Source organism: Eretmochelys imbricata, chromosome 3, assembly GCF_965152235.1.
Source record: "Eretmochelys imbricata isolate rEreImb1 chromosome 3, rEreImb1.hap1, whole genome shotgun sequence".
In the NCBI taxonomy this organism is placed as follows: domain Eukaryota; kingdom Metazoa; phylum Chordata; order Testudines; family Cheloniidae; genus Eretmochelys; species Eretmochelys imbricata.
The window spans coordinates 155877064-155895802 of record NC_135574.1 but is presented as its reverse complement, the minus strand read 5'-3'; the positions used below and the strand labels follow the sequence as shown (position 1 = coordinate 155895802).

Here is an 18739-nt window from a genome sequence, read left to right as displayed (position 1 = left end):
AGCCCAAACCAGTTTCTGGCCTACGTCACTGTAACGATTTCAAACAAAAGGACAAAACTAAGCTATTTAATATACTGTACAGTGTATTTCTGTCACCTGAATTTAAAACTACAGCTATTACAAAGAACACTGTTTTCTGACCTGTCCACAGGAAGCTTTAAAAACAAAAAAAACACACACAACACCACCACCACCACCACAACAACACACACACACATTCACTCTTTTGGTAGCACATGCTAGTTAATGAAACAAGAAGCCTGACAAGTGCAGCTGTACAGAGTGGGAAAACGCTGATCTTAAATTTGAAGTAGAAGCTGAAGAGGAGGTTAGGGTGGTATTAGAAAAGCGAAATATTGTATTTTATTACTAATTCTCTTCTATCTATTAAAACTGTAGATGACCTACCAAATCCTGGAACGCTTTTGAGACTGGATTTGAGACAGATTTTTTCTAGTCTGAGGTAGCTGTATCGCAGCAGGCAATTCCATAGGAACATCCAGTCCATTCGTGTCCGGTGGTTCATGATGATGACACTTCTTTCTCCGGGGATGAACCCATCACCTGTTATAACCACCTTTGCGCCAAACACCATTTCCAGCAAAGCCTAGAAGAAAGATTTTGATATTATGACTTTCCACTCGAGGCGGAGGGAGGAAGGGAAGCAAGTCTGTTAGTCTATTAACAACAGATATAAATTTTCATTGACTAATTTCTTAACACACAACTTCATTAGAAAACAGTGAACTTCTCTCAACTGTTTTCTTATTGAAGGTCAGTCAATTTTTACACAATAGCTCTCTGCTATTGTCCCTAATTAAAGAGGTGGAATCGATAATCAGAACTTCTCAAATAGCCACTCTTTGCTGATCTGGATATCATATACAAATACCTTTTTTGCCTAAAAATAATCTTTTTTAAAATGAGTTATGAACCCAATAGTGTATTGCACTGGTATGTGGGAATCAAAATGCAGGTTTTAATATGATCCAGCAGGGTCTGGAGCATTGCAGGGCAAAAATTCCCTAGCAGAAAAGGGAAAGTGCCTCATGTATCATGTGAGTGACTGAACGGTCAATACTAGCATGGCATTGAAGAGCTCTAGAACGTACCAAGTCATGCCCTCAGCCAGAAGGGTCAACACGACAGCATGCTTCACTCTCATCCCCAAGAATGGCTAGAAGTGAAGACAGAAAATGAGTCTGAAAATGGGAAATCCCAGACAAACTTGAACACACTGTGATGGACTGATTTATGTCAGTTTCAAATTGTGACAATTACAACAGCCTGGTGACCATCCATTAGGGTGACTCAGCCACTTCTATTGCACAATAAAAGAAAGCCTTTTTTTAAAAAATAACCTACCACACACCTAATTACAGTGAAAAGAGCAATTTGTGAAAAAGTAAAACAAACAAAGTGGAAAAGTGCTTTCAAGCTCATATGTCCTTGATACAAAATGGAAAACTTCAGACTCAAAAAAAAAAAAAAGAGGCAAGAATGCAAGATTGGGAGTCTGGAGATTCCGGTTTCTGTCTGTGACTCTGCCACTGGCGTGCTATGAGTCCTTAGACAATTTAGCTCCTGTGTCTCAGCATGTCTCATTTGTAACACTGGTACAATGCTTATATTTGCAAATAGCTTGAGATCCCTGGATGAAAAGCACTATATAATAAGTCCCAAATAGTAATGACAAGTGACTCAACCAACTATAGTACAGGCAACTTGTTGGTGTTAAAGGATAGTAATGAACAATTGTAAAAGTAGAGCAAGTTACGTGCCTCAGAGTGGAAAACAGTTAAGATGTATTGATTGCAGTGTGTGATCTTTCTCATCGCTAAAACTAATTTAATTTTCTGTTGGATGGGTTTGATAAACATATTAGATGTTGACCAAATTGATGAAAGTGTGTACATATCTCACTTAAACAATAAGAGAGCTGTGTGCTCTCTGCCAGGTGTTATCAGTCTTGAGGAAACCCTGAAGCAGGAGAAAGTCCCTGGGAAGTGGGGAAGAAGGGGCTTAATATAGGCTTAGGGAAGTTAATCAACAAGAAAAAGCAGTCAGTTTGACAAAAATTGTTATCCGCTTTTTCAGCTCCTTTAGGGTTCTGAAGCACAGATTGTGTTTATACATATTTTAAATTAAAAATTCATTTCTCAAAACAAGAAGAAAATTTTGGAAACCCAAGCTATTTTGTGGGTTTGTGAAAATGTTTGGGAAGGTAACACAGAAAAGGAAATTTAGCCAGTCTGCTACCATGCAATAATGTATCTGAAGGAGTCAAACAGATTGTTCCCGCATCCAAAGTAATGGTCAAATTATGATGAATATTCCCTACATAGTAGTATTTCCCTAAGGAAATAAGTGCCACACCATGAATTGCTTATAACTCTGAAATACTTATTAATTACTTTAAATTCTATTTTTACAGAATTAGATGAAAACACTAATTATTGGATCATTTTAAAAATAAATCATCTGAACTTCCTGCAATTAAAGTCTATGAGAAACACTAATAGTTCTCTATATCTTATTAATGAGACATTAGCAGCTTTCATTCTAAGCATTTTAAAAACATTCTAAGCAAATTACAATATTGGCCACACACTGTTCTAATAACAATTCTATTTATAAGATTCTTCTCAGACTAAAGCAGCTCTGCCACATCTGAAGAGATGTAGGATAAAATTTTCAGAAGTGCCTACGTGACTTAGAAGCCTAAGTATCATTTTAATAAGTGATTAGAAACTTAAGAACCTAAGTAGAGCTGGTTGGAACATTTTCAACTAAATGGAATTTTGCCAAAAGGACAGGTTTCTACCTTGTGTAGTCACTGGAATTCTTCGAGATGTGTCCCGTTATGGGCATGCCACTTGAGGTGTACACATACTGCATGCGCCTTCAATTAGAGATTTTCAGTAGCAGTGGTCATTTGGCTCGTGCAAACATCCTACACATTCTCCTGTCCTGTACCGAGGATATACAGGGCCACGCAGATTAAATGCCCTCAGTTCCTTCTGCACTGCAAAGCCCCAAGATGAGAATCCGAAGCAGAGGAGAAAGAGGGTGGGTAGTGGAACACCTGTAGGGACACACAGGTTGGAAAACTTCAGTTACCGAACCAGGTACGTAACCTCTTTTTCTTCAAGTAGTGTCCCTATGGGTGTTCCACTTGAGGTCACTCCCTAGCTGCACCCTTTAAAGGAAGGAGGTTCTTTGGAGCTCGGTCTAAGACTGTCTGTAGGACTATAGAGCCAAAGACAGCATCTGCTTGGGATGCATCAAGCAAGGCATAGTGTGACAAGTATGTGTGAATCAAAGGCCATGTAGCAGTCTTGCAAATTTCTGTAATACACACGCCCTCCAGCAGGGCTACAGATATGGAGTACGATCTTGTAGAATGAACGATGACTTTGGGGGGCAGGATATGTTAGCATCCACACAAGAGGTGAGTATGTAAACAGAAACCCCCACTTAGAAAGCCTCTGGGTAGTCACAGCAACCCCTATAGTTTTGTTCACAACAGAAACAAACAACCCTAGGGAGGATCAAAAAAGTCTAGTCCTGTCCAGATAATTAAACCAATGCTCTCCTGACATAAAAGTTATGAAGGATCACTTCGTGTTTTGACCAGCGAGGCTTGGGGTAGAATACTGGGAGATGAATTGATATGAAAATCCAAAGTAACTCTGGGTTAAAAGTATGGATGTGGTCAAAGAGAAACCATCTTTGAAAAAGACAGCATATAGAGGATCAGTCATGAAGTGTGCCAAAAGTACATGCTGCCACATGCCCGAGAAGTTGCAGACATCATCAGATGTGACAGTGTAAGGAATCTATTGTCTAGCAATAAACTCTGGCTGTGGAGATGTCCAGCATGGCCCCTATAAACTCTAACCTCTGAATCAGTGGGAAGGAGGATTTCATGAAGGTGAGCTGGAAACCAACTATTTAACAGAATCATAGTACTGAATGCCAGTTTGATGGTGAAGGAACATCCCTTAAGAAACCAATCAGCAAGGGAAGGGAAGTCTATTACTCCCCACTGAGAAGTTTTAAAGCCACCACTGCCATGAGTTTTGTGAATACCCTGGGAGTAGTGCCTATCCTGAAGGGAAGGACCTGATATTTGTAATGGTCCTGCCCCACCATGAAGTGCAGAAATTCTTGTGAGAAGGGTGTATTGTGATATGAAAATATGAATCTTGAAGGCTGAGGATCACAAAGCAGTCCCCGGGATCCAGAGATGGGATGATGACTGAGAATGTCGCCATCTTGACTCCAAGGTATTCAGCATCCATAGATCTAGAATTGGTCTCCATCCATTCTTCTTTTTGGGAATTAAGAAGTACTTAGAATAATGCCTTCTCCCCTTGTGTGGAGTGGGAACTGGTTCTACTGTTCCTACACAGAGACGGGACAGAGCCTCTTGCTTTCAGAGAGGTACCTGAAGAGGGATGAGGAAAGAGCCATGGAGTGGAACTGAATGGAGTTTCCCAAAGCTATAACCTCCAAGACCCATCTGTCAGAGGTAATCTGCTCTTCTAAGGCGTGAAAATGGGAGAGACCATTCCCAAAAGGAGGAAAGTTGCCTGGTGTAAGATGGTGCAACAAAGGTCTGAAATCAGCACATTGTGGCCCTTGACCAAGGAGTCAAAAGGAACATTTGGCCGTCATTAGCTGCTGAGTCGAGTTTGCTGTAGCAGTTGAAGATTCTCCCCTTTGAAACGCGTTTTTTTCTTCCCTAGGTGCTCCAAAGTTCTATGGAAAGTGGAGAATTGAGAAGGAGATTATCTTTGCGCCACCTGAGATAGATTAAGCCTCTTTTTGTTTACAGGCTTATATATATATATATATATATATATATATATATATATATATATTTATATATATATTTATATATTTATATAAATCCAGCAAACAAAGGATCACCCTGGAGAGCTTCAAAGTATTCACCGAATTATACATGGTGTCACTGACCATGAAAGGAACCACTGAAAGGGACTGACGTCTTGATACCCTGCATAACAGCCATAACAATGGAATAAGCTTTCGTATCAGCCACATCCAGAGAAGCCTGCAGGGTTGTTCTAGTCAAGAGCCACCCTTCTGCAATGGAGGCTTGGAACTGTTCCTTGTGCTGTTGTGGTAGATGTTCGATGAAAGAGCTAAACTTAATTTAATTAACGTGACTGTATTTTGCCAGAATCAACAGAAAGTTAGCAATTTGAAATTGTGAAGTAGCAAAAGAGTAACTCTTGCACCCCAACACTCCAGGGATTTGTGGTCCTTGTCATGGGGTGTAGTCTCCAAACAGTATTGCCTCTGACACTCATTTACTGTGTTCACATCTAGAGGATTTGGTTCAGTGTGGGGAAAATAAGAAGTTCAAGCCCTTATATGGGACATAATACTTTTTGTCTGGTCTTTTTGCCATTGGGTGGTGGTGGGGAGACACAATAGCAGGAGACTGACACATGGACTTGGCAGGTTTTAATAGTGCTTCATTTATACGGAAGGCAACCCATGCTGAAGATGATGTCTGCAAGACATCAAGCCATTTGTGCGATGTTTCCTGCACTTCCTCTAATGGGATCTGAAGGGTGTCTACTGACCTCTTCATTGGATCTTGGAAGTATTTTAAATCATCAATGCGATACAGGGGGGACGATAGCCTCATCTGGGGAGAAAGAAGTTCAAAGGAGGTGCAGGTTCCAGGTAGTCAAATGTAGGTAGTCAGCAGAACCCTGAACAAAAATTTGGGAATCTGAAGAACCCTCCTCTTCATAGTGTGGTGGAGGAGGAATCAGCCATCTTTCATAATGTATTGGTACCAGGGAGGTAGGCAATCCCGGTGAAAGGGGGGATACCGGGATAATGCTGATTGCGGTACCAGGAATCTTGACTTCAATAGAAGAGACTCAGGTTCCTCGGAAATAAGCAGGTCCTTTGAGAACCGGAACTCTTGCGGTACTGGGTGAGCCAGCACGGTGACTTGGTAAGTCCCAGCCATAGAAGTGAGAGATACTGAGTGTTTTACTGACTGTTCCGGAACCTGCTGTACCAATAGTCTTGGTACCGACGAGGCTGCGGAAGATGTGGAGCATACTGCCTTCTTAGTACAGTGCTGAGGATCAGTAGACTCTAGTCCAAGTTTCAATGGTACCAATGGCTTCAATACTGAGTGATGGGTACTGTTCAATGGTACCAATGGCTTCAATACTGAGTGATGGGTACATTGGAAGCAGATGAGGACTTAGATACAGAAGATTCCTCAGTACCGAGACTGCTTGAAGCCTTTGTGGAAACTTTGCAGGGCTTAGGCTCCTTGGAGTCATAGACCTTTTCAAATGGCCTCTCTGAGGAGACCTGGCCCCACTCCTCTTGGATGAAGGTCTTCCAGATTTGCTTGCAGGTCTATCCCTTGAAGACCTGTGGGGACAAGTGAGCCATGGAAGTTGATAGGGCACTGCAGTTGCTCAGTGGCCGATGTCTGGGGGCGGGAGGCGCACAAAGCTGGATATGATGCAGGATGAAGACCAAGCTCCATTATAAGGAGTCAGAGCTTTATTTCTGTCTTTCCTTAAGGGCTCTTTAAGATAGTTCTCAGCAATACTTCTAACTACCACTGCTACTATTTCCAGATACTAAGCTGCCATTCACATTGAAATTTTAATACATAATAGTATGCTAAGTTGAAGGGACATTTTAGGGAAAAAAATCTTAAAAGCAGCTATGTCATAATCAGTATTGGAAACTTTGGAGCTTCTATGGATTTCCAAACACAAAAACACCAACTCTACAATTGAATGGAAATTTGGTACCTAGTTTCTTGAGTTAGCTATTTTAAGAAATCTGGTAGACAAGCCCCGGGTCAGACTTCTGACATTATTACTACCAACTGAATTTGAAACATGTCCACAAAAGATTAAAGTGGCCTATACTATTCAACTATTAACGGGAAATGTTTTTGTCCAGCTGTTAATTTTTAATTCCTGATTTTGTAGCATTGTAATAATCCTTGTAATGGTGGGAAGAATAAACAAACTATGAGCTGCACATAAAGTAGCCCAAATACTTCAAGGCAAAGAAAATAGAAACTGATCTGTACTCAATAAAGATATTAATCTTCCTATGGAGGAATGGATGCCTTGGAAGCAACAAAGTGCTGATAGCCATAGTAGCATTTTATTTCAGAAAGATTAAAAGACCTCCTGAGATTCTGTTCATTACCTGAAGGGAAAAAGCCTCTTCACAATTAGGAAACATCAAATGGTGCATTTGCATGTGCAAATGCCCTCAAAAGACAACACAAACTGAGGGAAGGGGCACAAAAAAGCAAAAGAACCACTGTACTGATTAAGCCCAGCCATAGGGACACAGCTAGGTCCTGTCCACAGTAACTTTCAGTACTGTAACAGAGTCAGAGGAAAGTGTGTTGTTAATGGGTCTGCTGACTCTTATAGCTGTAGAGTAACCAAGGAAAAAGTCACTTCTGAGACAAGGTTCCTTTTGCTGACCTGATATTATCTGCGTTTGTAATTTGGCTGGAGGAACTAAAATGCTTGTGTAGATCCTAAAAGGATTAAACTAAGAACAGCTAAGGTCACCAACATGTACCCAAGCATGATTCTTAGGAGCTTGGGGCATGGGAAAGAGACCCTCTCTAGTAAGTTCTGAAGTAAAAAACACCTGTTCACTAGTACTCCAGCCATTCTCACTAAACAGCATCACTTACTTCCAAGCAGTTAAGTACTATATTATGCTCTGTTCTCTTTGGTTCGCTGAGCTACTCCACCATGTCCCCTCTTACAACCCTGCTTTGGGCCTTGATCAAATCATTCTTTTTCAAAACTCAAAACAGATTTTTTTTTTTTTTAAGTCACATGATCAGATATCCACTTGCTGTTCTGATTGCAGCTGCACTGCTTTGGGGAGATTGGATGAGGGTTGGGGTAGAGGAAAGAAAGGAAGGAAAAGTAGGAATTAATCACTGAAGGATAAAAGTGCCAAAAAGGAGAGAAGCTTTAACTGAACGGTATTCTCATTGAGAGTAATACTAAAAGTTTGATATGTTGTATGTATGTACTTACAAGAGGGATAGTTCCAATACTACAAGGGAGATACTTTCCATCTTCCCATGGTTCAAAGAGCGAAATCTAGTATAATACAGTGAACTCTGATCCACAGTGAATAACAGTATAATACAGTGAACTAAGATCCACAAGAATCTTTTATAATGGAAAGTGTTAGGCAACTTAAATACAGGGAAACTAACAGCTCCCCCTATAATAATTACACAGACTTTGCAACTTACCACTGGGAGTGTGAGCCAGGTGGCCACAATGCGGTCTGTGACCCAGCGATACCAGGTCGGGGAGACAAACATCAAAGGTAGAAAAGGACTGAGCATGAAAATGCTCCCAAAAAAACTTGCCAAGAACAGTGCAAGTAAGAAGTATATCCCTTTCCATGACACCATGGCTCTGAAAGACAAAGTGAGCATTCAGTTAGATAAACACTTGTAATTACTTTCTGCCTACAGTACTTAATCTTCAACCATCTCACACCTACAGTTTCAGTTGGATATGGTGCTTTTCATTTTTGTCCTAAAATATTACATAATGTTGTGATGCATTATTAAATAACTGCAATGTTCTACCTCAGATATGGCAACACTTCAGTGGTATTGAGATCAACAAACACAATAATTTTAAGGTGCTTGGGACAGTAAGAGAGCCATAAAATTATATCAACTTTATCTTCAATTAGTTCCTCCATTTAATATAAAATGCGTTGCATTCTGAAGTCTCCTCAATGCTCTTTTTATTAAATAAAATTACAAAGAGGACAGAAAACCAGAAGGATATTTGTCCTGTCAAACACTTTTGATCAATTGCCTCTAACACTGCCAAAATACTAAGCCTATTTGATGGGAGAGGTTAGGAGAGGGAGGTTCCTGCAAGGTTTTCCTATTTTCCCCCTTTGCTTTCTCTTCCAAAGTTACAATAACCCCTTTTTCCACCTGCAGAATGAATACATGTGGCTTTCTTCAGAACACATCAACACCCCAAGTAAAGATTAGAGGGATCAGTAAAGAGCAACACAAAGCGTTATTCCCCGTGACACTGTATAGGGACTAAATGAACTTCCTCTGCAACATTCCAAGCCCACTCTGGCCAACGGAGCTTGTGACCCAGTTTGAAGCTCCTTCCACATTTCTACTGGTCCTATCTGTTATTTTCCAGATTATGCCATCAGATGAAGAGAATCATCATCAAAAGGTTGCAATGTCTCACTATAGCTAACTTCTGATCTTTGCATACATAAGAGGGCCTTTGGTTTTATAAATCAGTAGTCTAGACTTAAAATATTCTAGTGTCCATGCTATTTGTTATAAATCTAAACTATATAATGCAGAGAGATTCTTAATGGATTAGTGTAGAACAATCAACGCAAACCCTAAGGGTTTCTGTTGGCTCCGAGCCTTTCCAATTTAGCAGACACCATGCTATGACAAAACAAATCTGGAAATGTTGTCTAAATTAGAATCTAAAAATAGTCTGTTTTCAGCTATTTAGGACCAAATTGTTTGTTTCTGAGATGAACGGTTAAGTAGAAGTCAGATTTCTCAGCCACTTTACTAAATTCCTCTCCAACAGGCAGTTTTAGGAATTATAAAAGAGCTCAGACAGACAATCACTTAGGATAAGGAAAACAGGAAGCTGGACCTTTCAATTTTAAAATGAGCAATGGAAAAGTAAGCCATTAAGCCTTGTACACTGCAATACACATATTTGATGTTAAGCATCTTTGCAAGCCTTATTTATATTCCATAGCAGCAATAATAATCAAACATTAAGGTTGCTCTGTACACAACCTCTAATTAAAGCTTCAGACACCTAGAACTAAACCTAACAATGACCACAGTACAGTTGTATTGACAAATTTATTAAAGTGCCTATCTTTAATACTTTGATAAAAGAGAATTCATATTAAATGTCCAAGATATAGTGGCACTATTCTGACAGAGACAATACTGAAAGCATACAATAATGAAATGTTACAAGCTGCTACATATATCTAGTTAAGGCTATAAAATTGCATATGTTGCATTTGAGAAAAAGTAGTGACCATGTAATTAAGGACTGTCATAAAGCATTCACAAAAGAGGGCAGGGTTAAGGTCATGCATGCAAACTTAGCTTCGGTATTTCATGGTGTTGCTCTAAAATTCTACAGAGACCAGGTTTAAGACCTTTTCTTCTGTCACCTTCAATTATTTGAACTGGACCCACAGTTTCACAGAATTTTTTTTTCACTCACTCAAGCAGGCGTATCCTGGGGAAATAACTCTGAATTGAGGTTGCCTTCCTGGAGCGTATGCCCAGTCATATAACCAAGATCAATTAAAAAAACAATTTAGGATTAATTCTCAAATTTTAAACTGTTGCTGCTGGTATCACCTGAACAGCACTGTCATGCAAGAGCATCTCCCCATCTACACTGTGTTATGGAGTTTCTCTGTCTTTGAAGAAGCTACACGGAAACAAATTGAAGTAATGGTAGCAGGGGGAGATGGGAAAATTAAAGAAGCCAAGGGAAGTCAAGGAAGGAAAGAAAAAAAAATACAGGAAGCAAAAAAGGTTAGAGAGAGACACACAGAGATGAGAAGACAGAAGTAAACATGCTAACTGTAGTTGGACTGGAAGAAGAAAAAGCTTACTGAATGTTAAGAGCCCTGTCCCCTGTATGGCTTAGATTCCCTTAGCAATATGACAATGAAATTAAAGACCTTGAGACAGATCTTCAGCTTTGCTACGTCTCCTGCACACTCTTCCAGTTGCACAAAGGGTCTTAAAGCTGCCCAGAGCAGACAGATAGGGATTCCCCAAGCACAGAGATATGCCTGTGTGACATGAAGCTGGAATCAACTCAAATTTCCCCCAAATACTTAAGAGGCAGTGGCCACACTACTCTTTCAGTAGAAAGATTGCTTGGGGTGGAAACTACATGTCCCTCTCTCACCAGCTTGTAGAAAAATTCCAAAAATTCAACCATTTAAACTGCAGTTTATTTCCCATTTTCTTTAGCGTTGGAACAGGTAATTCGTTGGCTTACTCCCACCCCTTTCTAAAATTTTAGGAGAAGTCCTGAACTTTTCCATCAAAACATTTTTGGATTACGCAGATACTATTCTTGCCTTCAGGTATACTTTTCTAGATGAAGACTACAGTCAACCACTACCCATTACTGATACTGTTTTAGTGAGGATTTCACTTCTATCTACATCTCAACATTTTCTGCCCTTCAGTATGCTTCATTGTGTTTATACAGACAAAGCACACGCTGATTTTGAAGTCCACTGAAATTGCCTAATTAAAAGGGACAAAAAAGCCTTTTATTTCATTACTTGGATTCTATTTATCTATAATGTGTAAGGCCCCACCAAATTCATGGTCTATTCTGGTCAATTTCACGGTCATAGGATTTTAAAAATCATAAATGTCATGATTTCACGGTGCTGTAACTGTAGGGGTCCGACCCAAAAAGGAGTTTGGGGGGGGGGGGTCACAAAGTTATTGTGGCGGGGGGGCTGCGGTACTGCTACTCTTACTTCTGCGCTGCTGCTGGCGGCGGCAGTGCATTCAGAGCTAAGCCACTGGAGAGCGGCAGCTGCTGACTAGTAGCCCGCATCTGAAGGCAGAGCCGCTGCCAGCAGCAGTGCAGAAGTAAGCGTGACATGGTATTGTATTGCCACCCTTACTTCCTGGGCTGTTGCTGGCGAGGCGCTGCCTTCAGAGCCAGGCTCCCGGCCAACAGCCGCCGCTCTCCAGCCACCCGGGTCTGAAGTCACCTTATAAGTAAGGGTTGCAATACCACAACCCCCCTAAAATAGCTTTGTGATCCCTCTGCAACTCCCTTTTGGGTCAGGACCTCCACTTCGGGAAACGCTGGCCTCCCCCATGGAAGTTCCGTGACTCGATTTTCATGGCTGTGAATTTGGTAGGGCCCTAGTATGTGGCAACAACATTACCAAACACGCTGTACAAAACGAGTATTGCTGCTTCTGCCCCTCAATTCAGCTGCTCCATTCGACGAGCTTGAGTCTACACCCACTGAAATCAATGGGCCTCCAGCAGGATTTGAATATGAATGGAATTTAAGATGATACGTATGTCAAATACTATGTACAATATATTTGCTGTCGTAAATCAGAGGTTTTACTGTTAGAAGTACCAAGGTATGTAGGTGGCAAAAATGTCTTATTTAGTAGTTTACAGACTACACAAAAAGTGCCTCTGAAGGACAGTATTCTGCTGAAGCTTCCAAGTCAAGTAAGCATAGAAAGTTTAAAAGAAAAACTCAGACTATTCATGTTATGGTTATACCAATTCCTGCACAAAATATCATTGGAGGTTAAAATTTTGGGAAGGCTTCTCTTCCAAATTAATTTAATGTATTAGGATGGTTCTTGGCATCTGGCTATAGCCCCACAGACAATATAGTGCAAATGATAGAGGGCAGGTAGAGAACAGAGAATTGTTTATTTTCCAAAGAAGCCTTTTGCTTACATTAGAATCTGAACACAGTTCAGAATGAGCAATCTAGCTCACAGGTTCTGTTACTACTTGCTATTGATGAAAAATAACTATGGAATCTCAGACAGTAAATTCACTTTATTCATGGATAGGACATTGCTCAAAACACCAGGGTTTCTATCTATATTTGCCTGTAGAAAGACCTTGCAGCCATACCACTTTGCTCTTTGATCTTGTCAGATCATATCAATTAAACAGAAATGGGCCCTACAATATTTGGATGGGAAGCCTTCTATGTAAATACGGGATTTTCAATATTTCTTCAGACACAGAATATGAATTTCTAAGATGTTATCAAAAAGATAAAAAGGAAAGACGAGACAATGGAAGTGCTATGGTCACTGCATATTTTTACTGGCTTTACAAAACATAAAATTCTTAGATCGATAAAAAGGAGTCCTTAATCTTAAACAACATATACTAAAATGTATGGAGAAGATTCTGAAAAACACTAAGGGTATATCTACATTTCAATTAAAAACCCACAGCTGGCCCATGCCAGCTGACTCGGACTCATGGGGCTTGGCCTAATAGGCTGTTTAATTGCAGTGTAGACATTTGAGCTTGGGCTGGAGCCCGGGTTTAGGACCCTACAAGGTCAGAGGGCCCCAGAACTTGGGCTCCAGCCTTGTGTCCAAACATCTGCACCACACTTAAATAACCCCTTAGCCTTAGCCCTGTGAGCCCAAATCAACTGACACGGGTCAGCCACAGGTGTCTAATTGCCGTGTAGACCTACTTTCAATCACATGAGAAAAGGTCTTATCCTACAAACCTTAACTAAAAAAATATTACAGATAAAGTACGATTGGTGCCATTACAAGGCAGAGTTAAGATCATTTGGATACCTTAATGGTAAATTTTCACGACTTTTACATGTTTGGATTTCTTCTTAGCTTAACCTTATATCTTAATTTCATGAATTTATAATACTTGTTTTTGGAGTTAGAACATTCATATGCTTTTTATCCTGAAATTACTGATATGTATGCTCACCCCAAACTCCAGTTCAACTTTCTTTCTGTTTGAGAACAGAGATAGAGTATGGCCTCTTTAGATCACATTTAGTAGCAGGAAATAGGCACGCAAGCAATAGAAAACAAATCTCTAATGTATTCCCTTAGAGTTTTGAAAAACTTCTATATTTCTTTGGTTTAGCCAATATTATCAGACTGTGTGATCACACAACAGACTATGGACTATTAAAAGAAAGACAACATAGCAAAGTACAAGAACACTAGAGAATGTTTCAACAATTGAAGTTAGAGTAGACAAGGGGAATTTTCTTTTCAGAAAGTTATAGTGCTTAAAAAGAGTCCCGATTCTCTGAGAGAGATGATGTAAGCGAGATAATATCTTTTATTGGACCAACTTCTTTTGGCAAAAGAGAGAAGCTCCACAGAGCTCTTCTTCAGGTCTGGAAAAGGTAATCAGAGGTCACAGATAAATACAAGATTGTTAAGCACAAGGAGTTAACACATGCTGCAAGAAACCAAAATGAACTGGGCAATTAATACAACTGCAGCGTAGCCCATAGAATAGGTATTTGCTAGGTAAGGCATAGGTATAAATTCAGGCAGTAAAGTAATGAGCCTACAAGCTTCAAGACCTGTAAGACAATAGCTTAGCTAAACTAATCAAGGCCTAAAAAGCCTTAGCATAAGCAGCTAGCCACAAGTAATTCTAGATCATAAGGTATCACAAGAAAGAATATTGTAATGACTAAACTACTGACAGGAAGATGGCACAAGATGCCAGTTGCTATCAGCTTGGGATATTTTAAGATAGCAACACCAGCAGATGTCCAAACACAAGAATGCCATGGCAACAAATTAATATATATGCTAATAAGCTTGAGGTAAAAGTTCTAGTAACCTACAGGAGAAGGGCACCCCAACATCAGTGGGGTCTGGAAGTCCAAATAAGGAAAAGGATGTGCACTAGGCATAGTTACATCAGCGTAACATATTATAAAAGCTGTATCCCGGCCTGTGTGCCATGGGAGATACCAGGCTGACAACCACTCGTGGTGGTGGTGATAATGATGATGATCGTGACAACTAACCCTTAGGTTTTTCTGCAAGGGATGATGTGAGTATATGATGCTCCGATATTCTTTCTGTATTATCTCTACCTACCTTGCTGGGCTGGAGTGTTTGTGATTTTGCTAATTGTGTTAATAAAACTACTGAAAATTCTGAAGCTTTTTCCTAAGTGTGAAGATGTTGCAACTATACATATCAGGATTCCCAATTTACAATTAATTCTAACAACACTGTGCCTGATCTTGGGACTAGAACCTTCCAAACCTCAGACTGTTAATTTGTCACTTGGGGATTCATAAGTAATCGACATAATTAACACACAATGAAAAGACAAGGCAATACAGTCATAGGACAAAGGAGAATTAATAGGTTATAGATTATTGTGATAAAACAAACTAGAGTCCTGGTCTGCACTACAAAATTACTGCAGTATAACTATGTCGTTCAGGGGTGTGAATAATCCACATCCCTGAGCGACGTAGTTATACAGACCTAAACACCAATGTAGACAGCATTATGTCGATGAAAGAGTGACTCCTGCCGACATAGCTACCGCCTCTCGTGAAGGTGGAGTTATTAAGCTGATAGGAGAACTCTTTGCCATTAGCTTAGGTCTTGTCTACACTACCAAGTTTTGTCCCCAAAAACTGCCTTTTGGTGACAAAACAGCAAGAGCGTACACACTACAATGGGACTTTTGTTGCGAAAAACGCCGTTTTGGTGACAAAAAACTTCCACCCCTACGAGAGATTTTTGTCTTTACTCCTCCCTTTATTGCCAACAAACAGCCAGTGTAGACACTGCTGATTGTTTTGTCCACAGAACTGGTTTCCATCAGTATCCCACAATGCCTGCCCTGATTGCTCTGCTCAGTGTTTTGATATCTGCTACCCTGCAGGCATGCACCCGTCCTCTTTCAAAGCTCCGTTTGGGGAACGAACAAAGAGCAAATAATTGGAATGCTCCTGTTCTGCCTTGCACTAGGAACACAGCAGCATGGAGAGCTCACAGAGCTATTCATGATGCTGCTCGCAGCAGCTGAGGGGGCTGTGGGAGAATTCGGAGAGAATCCCAAGATGGGCAGCGATCAGCTCTTCCTTCCCACAACACTGCACTGTGGGATACATACCCAGGGTGCATTGCTCACCCTGTTGATGGTGTCCCCAATGTGGACATGATCTGTCGACAGAGGGAGCAGGTGTGAACACCCTTCGACAATTTTTGTCGACTTTTGGGTGTTGACACAAGTTTTGTCAACAAAACTTGGTAATGTAGACAAGCTCTTAGAGCAGTGGTTCTGAACCTATTTACCATTGTGGGCCACATCCAATACTACCTGTATGGCCCTGAGGATGTCACATGGGCCGCAGCTGTGCGCTGATTGGGCCGCAAGCAGCCCATGGGCCACAGGTTGAGAACGACTGGCTTAGAGCATCTTCACCAGAAGCACTACAGTGGTGCAGCTGTGTTGCTGTAAATCTGGAATGTATATCTGCCCAGAGTCTCTATTGAGTCCATGATTTTTGGTGTCTAGCAGAGTTTTGAATTTAAGCTCCCAGGCTCATCATTTGAAAGTACTATGCAGGTTTCCTTTGTAGATTAGGACAGGGAGGTCAGATATAGCATTCCACACACTTCCTAAAAATATTTTAAAGCCTTAAATATTTTAATCTAGCATTTCAAATTTCAACTATAGCTTTCAGATGTGCATTTCAAAATGGATATTTTTAACCAGCCATGTGAGTTTGTGATTTTACTATTACAAGACAGAGATCTGGGATAAAATCTCTTCGACCAGCTGGAAGTGGCGTAGAGGCAGCAAGTATAAACCCAAAACATTTGAAAATGGCAGACAATCTTTTACCATTCTGCAAAGCTTCTCTGTCCAATCTAAAACCAAAACACTACTCTCTCAATGAACTCACACAGGAAAACGATAAAAGACAAAAATACCATGCAATCTGTGGGCGAACACTTTTCACAAAGTGATCACTCTGTATTTGACTTATCAGTCCTCATCCTCAAAAGAAACCTGCACAACTCTTTTAAAAGACAAGCCAGGAAACTGAAATTCATAACTTCGCTAGAGACTAAAAATCTTGGTTTTGAAAGACACTGGCTTTATGGTTTATTACAACAATTTGTCACCCACTAAACCTCCATTTTTTCCTGTGACTCTAGGGGTGTCAATGGCAAACTTTTCCTTGAATAGTCCCTTAAAATATGTCCCTTATGCTAAACTATCTGTTCAAGCTTGTATTTAGCTGTGACACACTTAGTACCTTTTCCAGACCTGAAGAGCTTTGTGTAGCTCAAAAGCTCGTCTCTCTCACGAATAGAAGTTGGTCCAATAGAAGATACTGCCTTACCCACCTTGTCTCTCTAATACCCTGGTACGCACATGGCTACAACACACCATACAAGAAATACTAATCAAATTCTTACTTCAACTTGGAGAGGTAAGTTTACTAGGAATCTATTCTTTGGTTATCAAAATCTGATTCTCACTTACATACTAACTTCTTGCTACATTGCAAAAACAACTTGGCTACAAAAAATACAGAACTGTTATGTGCCACCCACATTTGGTATAAAACTAGTAGGCAAATTCAAGGCAAAGTTTATAACCACTATTCTAAATTAGCCAGATATTAATGTGTGTTACAAAATCATGGAAAGCATGAATATCTAAACTCCCTCACCACCAAAAACCATAAACTTAAGGCATTACATTTGTAATTCTAAAGGCAACATTTCAGCAGATACTAATAAATGATTCTCTCACCAAAGGGGTTTATATGGCATAGAACAAACCTGTCAACTAAGCTAGAAAAAAGATCAACAATCTTTTTGATGTTACTTTGCATTAGGAGTCTCAGTCTATTGCATTTCTGGATTTGGAGCATATTTGTTTTCCCAGACAGTACCTGCATGGGTCATCATTATGAAGACCGGTTGAACATGCAGTCAACACAAGGCTCAGACAGTTAACATTCAGCAACAGAGAGGGGCCTCTCTCGTTCTTTTTAAAAAATATATATTTAGCCCAGAGAACTACGTTACCCATCCATTTCCTTTAACAAACATCGATTCCAGATACAAAATAATGCAAAAATCAGTTTGTAACTGCAAAACATGATCAAATAACTGTCCCTTCTGTTTTTGACTTAAGAACTAAAAATTGCAAATCTCAAAAAAAACCTAGAAAAATAATTCAATTATTATCATCACTGCTTCATAAGGAAGATGCATGCTTCATGCGTTAAAGGATCAGGAGGGAAGTTCTGTTCCGTTCCTCAGCTAAATGTTTTTCAAGTAGAAAAGTACTTTTTTATTGCTGTTGACAACCATATCTTTCTATGGTAGGAATGATATTCTCAGCACTTCTGATTTATCAGTAATGCGTAAAAGCTTTGGCTTACTCCAAAATCACTTTCTATTTGTGGGGTGGGGGTGCATGCAGAAGGACAGAAAAGGATTAGGTTACGATTCATGTCTGAAGCTGCACACTATTAGAAAGAGGCTACCCTGGTACTGGGCTTGTAATTTTTCACCTATTTTGTGGCAGAACTCCAAGTTATTGGAGTCATTCACATGTTCTTGTTGTCACAGCAGAACAAAAATATTTTCTGTCTCCAGGTAACGGGCAACAGTAATTCCTAAAATATAATTTTTGTTTTATATTTCGGTTAATTTTAAACATTCTTTGCTAAGATGGGACAGAAATAACTTTCCAAAACAGTTGCATTTTTGTAAACTTCAGTTTTACGAGAATCCATTATTGAACCACTTAAGAATATTTTATGTGAACAGTGTTTTTTTAAATAATAATATAAAGCAGGGGTATTCTGTTGTGGTCAGTCTTTGGCTCATGTTTTGCCTATTAGTTACATATTTTTGTTCAAGGTACAGCTGAAATGACTGCCAAACCAGAACTTGTTATGATGATGTTTCCAAAATGTTTTAAAACAGGATTTTTGAAAAGTCTATTCTCTGCTACAAACCAGAATTGAGGCGTGAAGAATTCCATGGCTTGGAAGGGAGGAGAGGATGTGAAATATATTCCTATTATTTGGTTAAAAATAAATGG

The 18739-nt window shown here is 39.9% G+C and overlaps 1 protein-coding gene across 7 annotated transcripts in view; it reads right to left on the bottom strand.

Moving 5' to 3' along the window:
* Window positions 1-18739, bottom strand: part of LCLAT1 (lysocardiolipin acyltransferase 1) — a 210108-nt gene that overhangs the window by 112563 nt on the left and 78806 nt on the right. For 6 of the 7 annotated variants that reach the window (XM_077813647.1, XM_077813651.1, XM_077813648.1 and 3 more), the window contains 2 exons: window positions 8321-8489; window positions 409-607 (listed from right to left, as the gene is read on the bottom strand). In XM_077813647.1, the coding sequence (XP_077669773.1) occupies window positions 409-607; window positions 8321-8485 (364 nt within the window). In that variant the 5' untranslated portion in view covers window positions 8486-8489. Of the gene's footprint in view, window positions 1-408; window positions 608-1112; window positions 1178-8320; window positions 8490-18739 lie in introns of those variants that run through there. The other variant, XM_077813653.1, reaches the window with a different exon arrangement.